The 4464-nt window shown below is 35.7% G+C and overlaps 1 protein-coding gene across 1 annotated transcript; it reads left to right on the top strand.

Annotated features, from left to right (window-relative positions):
• Positions 1-715: 715 nt before the first annotated feature.
• On the top strand, positions 716-4218 carry LOC124914150 (peptidyl-prolyl cis-trans isomerase FKBP62-like). Its single transcript, XM_047454639.1, has 13 exons — positions 716-1025; positions 1111-1197; positions 1689-1949; positions 2042-2116; positions 2202-2282; positions 2376-2570; positions 2666-2761; positions 2844-3019; positions 3112-3234; positions 3323-3469; positions 3571-3698; positions 3796-3922; positions 3996-4218. The coding sequence occupies exons 1-13, from the start codon at positions 833-835 to the stop codon at positions 4047-4049; spliced, it is 1743 nt and encodes a 580-aa protein (XP_047310595.1). The 5' UTR covers positions 716-832; the 3' UTR covers positions 4050-4218.
• Positions 4219-4464: the final 246 nt, after the last annotated feature.

Genomic DNA, 4464 nt, shown 5'->3' with positions numbered 1-4464 from the left:
TGATAATATATATATATATATATATAAAAAATTTAATAATTATATATATAAATATATAAAATAATGATTAATGATAATATATATAAAAAAAAAAACTATTTTAAGTTTAAGTGTTATATTTAACCAAAAATTTGGTCATGCGTGACATTTCTAAAAGTTGAAGGGACGATCTATTTTAAAAAATAATTTGAGAACTAAAATTGAACGATCAGATCAGAGTAACACGTATTTTTTTTTTTAATATTATAATTAAACTGAACGTATATCTGAATTGGGTTCAAATTTAATAAATATTAAATTAATATAAATGAATTCTTGATTTCAATACACGTACAGTTGAAAAAACAAAATGAAATAATTTTAATATTTTGTCTGATAATATATTGCACCCATAATTTGAATTATATAACTGTTAAATAAAACAAAATGAAATAATTTTAATATTTTGTCTGATAATATAAGTAACGGTATAATTAAAAGCCACCCCATATTTTCTCAGATGATGCCAGCCCTTGGATGAGAAGATACGAGGCCATCGTTCGGTCAAGATCTCACGACTCGTTCAAAGAAGGAGATCGATTCTGTAGAAGCATCTCGGCCCTTCTTTCAAACTCTTGAGAGTGTAAGCAAGCAAAGCCCTCGGAAGTCTCTAGAACCTGAGAGCTGCTTCTCTTTCCAAGGCCATATAATAATAATAAGCCCTATTTCATTTTCCATCATCCCTATCATCAGAAATTACTCAAAACCTTCCTCACTCACTGTATTGCATTGATTCTTTCTCTCTAGATTCGCCTTATCCGCCTCCACTCTCTCACTCTACAAGAAGAAGAAGATGAACACCATGGACATGGACGGTTTCGATATGCCGCCAACTAACGAGATGAACGATGATTTCGACATGCCGGACGACACTCCAGTTCTCAAGGTTGGCGACGAGAAAGAGATCGGGAAACAGGGACTCAAGAAGAAGCTTCTCAAAGAAGGTGAAGGATGGGATACTCCTGAGAACGGCGACGAAGTTGAAGGTATATATATATTTAGCTATTTTCTTCGATCCGCTACCACCACAACTCTCGTCATTTCTCATTTCCATTTGTTCTGTCTATGCAGTTCATTACACTGGGACTCTGCTCGACGGTACTCAGTTCGACTCAAGCAGGGACAGGGGGACACCCTTCAAATTCACCTTAGGTCAAGGTAGGATCTTATGTTTTCTGTTTACTTATATATATACTTCTATGCTGGATAGTATGTAGATAGGTTTTCTGATTATTCAAATTCATATACACTCTTAATAGTAAGATCTGTGAGGGAAGACCAAAGTTCATTCTCGATCTCCAGTAGAACCAATTTCTATGTACAAACATTGCTACTCTTGTGCATTCGACCTATAAACATTAAACCCAATTAGAACCTTAACATTTAGAATCTGTCACCTCAATATGTGTTGATAGAGCAATCAATGAGACTACATAATATTATTCAATTCTATTATTATCTGATCATTGTCCTAGTTTCTGTTGTGTTTAGTCTGCACCATTGCGCCAAATTTATCTGTTTTCTTGATACCAAATGTTCATTGTTACATATATTTGAATCACTTTTGATATTCTTTCTTCAAGTAGAAGTTTTGAAAACTGTCGTTTGGTCCTTATAATCATTCTGGCACTTAAATTTCCTGATGACAGGGCAAGTAATTAAGGGATGGGATTTGGGTATCATCACGATGAAGAAGGGTGAGAATGCCATTTTCACCATTCCTGCAGAGCTAGCATATGGTGAATCTGGCTCTCCCCCAACTATTCCTCCCAATGCCACTCTCCAATTTGATGTGGAATTGTTGTCATGGGTTAGTGTCAAGGACATCTGCAAAGATGGAGGATTATTCAAGAAGGTAATCACTGCAGGAGACAAATGGGAGAATCCTAAGGATGCTGATGAAGTTTTAGGTTAGTCTTGTTTTACTTTATTACAATTCTTTATGTTCCTTATTTTGCTAAATGTGTGTAGTTAATGTGTATGTGGTGATTGTTAACTGCAGTTAAGTTTGAAGCCCAGCTAGAGGATGGAACCGTTGTTGCAAAATCAGATGCTGCTGAGTTCATTGTCAGAGAAGGTAGTTGATTAGTTGCTTGCTGCATCAGTTGCTTGATGTGTAATATTTTAGCCCCATGACTAACAGTACTGACAATGATGCGCAGGCTATTTTTGCCCAGCACTGGCAAAAGCTGTCAAAACAATGAAGAAAGGAGAAAAGGTTATTCTTACTGTGAAACCTCAATGTGAGTTCTCTCAAGAATTTGTTGATCTGCATTTGATTCAGGAAAATAAAATTGGCAAAATATGTTGAAATTCTTCTTCCTGTCGCATTCCAGATGGTTTTGGAGAGAAAGGCAAACCAGCAACAGGCAATGAAGGTGCAGTTCCACCAAATGCTACTTTGGAGATAACTCTTGAGCTGGTATCATGGAAGACTGTGACAGAAGTAACAGACGATAAGTTGGTTGTGAAAAAAACCCTGAAGGAAGGAGAGGGTTATGAGAGGCCAAACGAAGGATCTGTTGTCAAATGTTTGTATCAGAGTCCATTATCTTGACTTGTGAATTTTCCATGGTGGTAGTTGTTTTCTTTGTAATTTATCTAGGTTTTTTTTATTGCCTTGCAGTGAAAATAACTGGGAAGCTGCAAGATGGCACTGTTTTCTTTAAGAAAGGTCAGGAGGATAATGAAGAGGAACTGCTTGAGTTCAAGACAGACGAAGGTTAGTTTGGAGAAGCATTGTATGTGGCTTTTAGATTATACATCAATAATGTATTGACTTTCTATATTATTTCCTTGTACAGATCAAGTTATTGATGGTCTGGACAGAGCTGTAATGAAAATGAAGAAGGGTGAAGTTGCAGTGGTGACCATTGCACCTGAGTACGGTTTTGGTTCATCGGAGTCCAAGCAGGAGTTGGCTGTTGTTCCAGCAAACTCGACTTTGTATTATGAAGTGGAGCTTGTCTCCTTCGAGAAGGTATAAATGAGTTGTCATCATCATCTATTATTTACTATAAAGATGATGATTATGGGGTTGTTCTAATAAATTGGTTGATGGTTGGTTTGTAGGAGAAGGAGTCTTGGGATATGAACACAGAGGAGAAAATTGAGGCGACTGGGAGAAAGAAGGAAGAAGGTAACACATTGTTCAAGGCTGGTAAATATGCAAAGGCTTCTAAGAGATATGAAAAGGTAAGAGGAGGAGAAAATTGAAGATTTTGTGTGTTTTGTTGTGTTGGTTAAACATATAAATTGTTGGTATGTGAATGTATTTATGCAGGCTGTGAAGTATATAGAGTATGATTCTTCATTTAGTGACGAGGAAAAGAAGCAGGCAAAAGCAATGAAAATAACATGCAATCTGAACGATGCAGCATGTAAGCTGAAAATGAAGGCATACAAGGAAGCAGAGAAACTATGCACAAAGGTAATAACTAATAATAATAATAATAATGTTAGGTTTGGCTGAGTTCAATGATGATGACTGATGAGATGATATATGTGTGTGTGATGGATGGATGGATGAAGGTATTGGAACTGGACAGTAGGAATGTGAAGGCACTTTACAGGAGGGCGCAGGCTTACATGAACCAGGCAGATCTTGATTTGGCTGAATCTGATCTAAAGAAAGCTCTGGAGATCGACCCTGACAACAGGTACTACTCGGTGGTGGTGTGAACTGGGATTGAATGGAAATGAATTAGAATTAGAATTTGAAATTGATTGTTGGTCATTCATAATAATATATTGTAGGGATGTGAAGTTGGAATACAAGAAGTTGAAGGAAAAGGTAAAAGAATACAATAAGAAGGATGCGAAATTCTATGGAAACATGTTTGCAAAGCTGAACAAAGTGGAAATACACAATAATGGAACCACTGTAAGTTGAAATACTGTCCGATTGTAGTTGAATACTACGATTTGTTATTAAATTGTTGATTGTGTTTTTGCAGAGCAATGGAGGAACAACAACAGCGGAACCAATGAGCATTGACAGCAAAGCATAGAATACTTAATAATAATAATAATAATAATAATAATAAAAGGTGATGGGTGTGCTTTGAGAGAGGCAGCGAAATGAAATGATGGATTATTATTATTATGCTTTCTTTCTTTCTTTTTTGTTGTTCTAGTTTGTACTAATTTGCATGGGAGATATTTGGTTTCTCTTCCTTATTACAAGTAGCATAAATTGAACTGAGACCTAGAACAATGTTTTTGTTCATTCATATAAAGGAGAGAAACAATCTAATGATGTTTTCAAAGTGTGTTGTTTTTTTGTAATGAAAACATAGTTTTGCATGATATCTGATTGTAACATTATTACAAGCCAGTCCCCTTCATATGTTGTTATATGATTTAGGTTTGTCCATTCATTGGATGTAACTAGTGTTTGTCACCTCTTTACATACAATCTTTGTT

The sequence above is a fragment of the Impatiens glandulifera genome, chromosome 9, assembly GCF_907164915.1.
Source record: "Impatiens glandulifera chromosome 9, dImpGla2.1, whole genome shotgun sequence".
NCBI classification, from domain to species: Eukaryota; Viridiplantae; Streptophyta; class Magnoliopsida; order Ericales; family Balsaminaceae; genus Impatiens; species Impatiens glandulifera.
Note: the sequence above shows the minus strand (reverse complement) of the source record. Positions and strands in the feature narration are given on the sequence as shown.

Bases quoted from the DNA above. Each gene is read 5' to 3' on its own strand.
- LOC124914150 (XM_047454639.1), top strand. From the start codon at position 833: ATGAACACCATGGACATGGACGGTTTCGATATGCCGCCAACTAACGAG. The intron at 1,026-1,110 runs GTATATATATAT...CTGTCTATGCAG, and splicing joins GAACGGCGACGAAGTTGAAG to TTCATTACACTGGGACTCTG. The intron at 2,283-2,375 runs GTGAGTTCTCTC...GTCGCATTCCAG, and splicing joins TCTTACTGTGAAACCTCAAT to ATGGTTTTGGAGAGAAAGGC.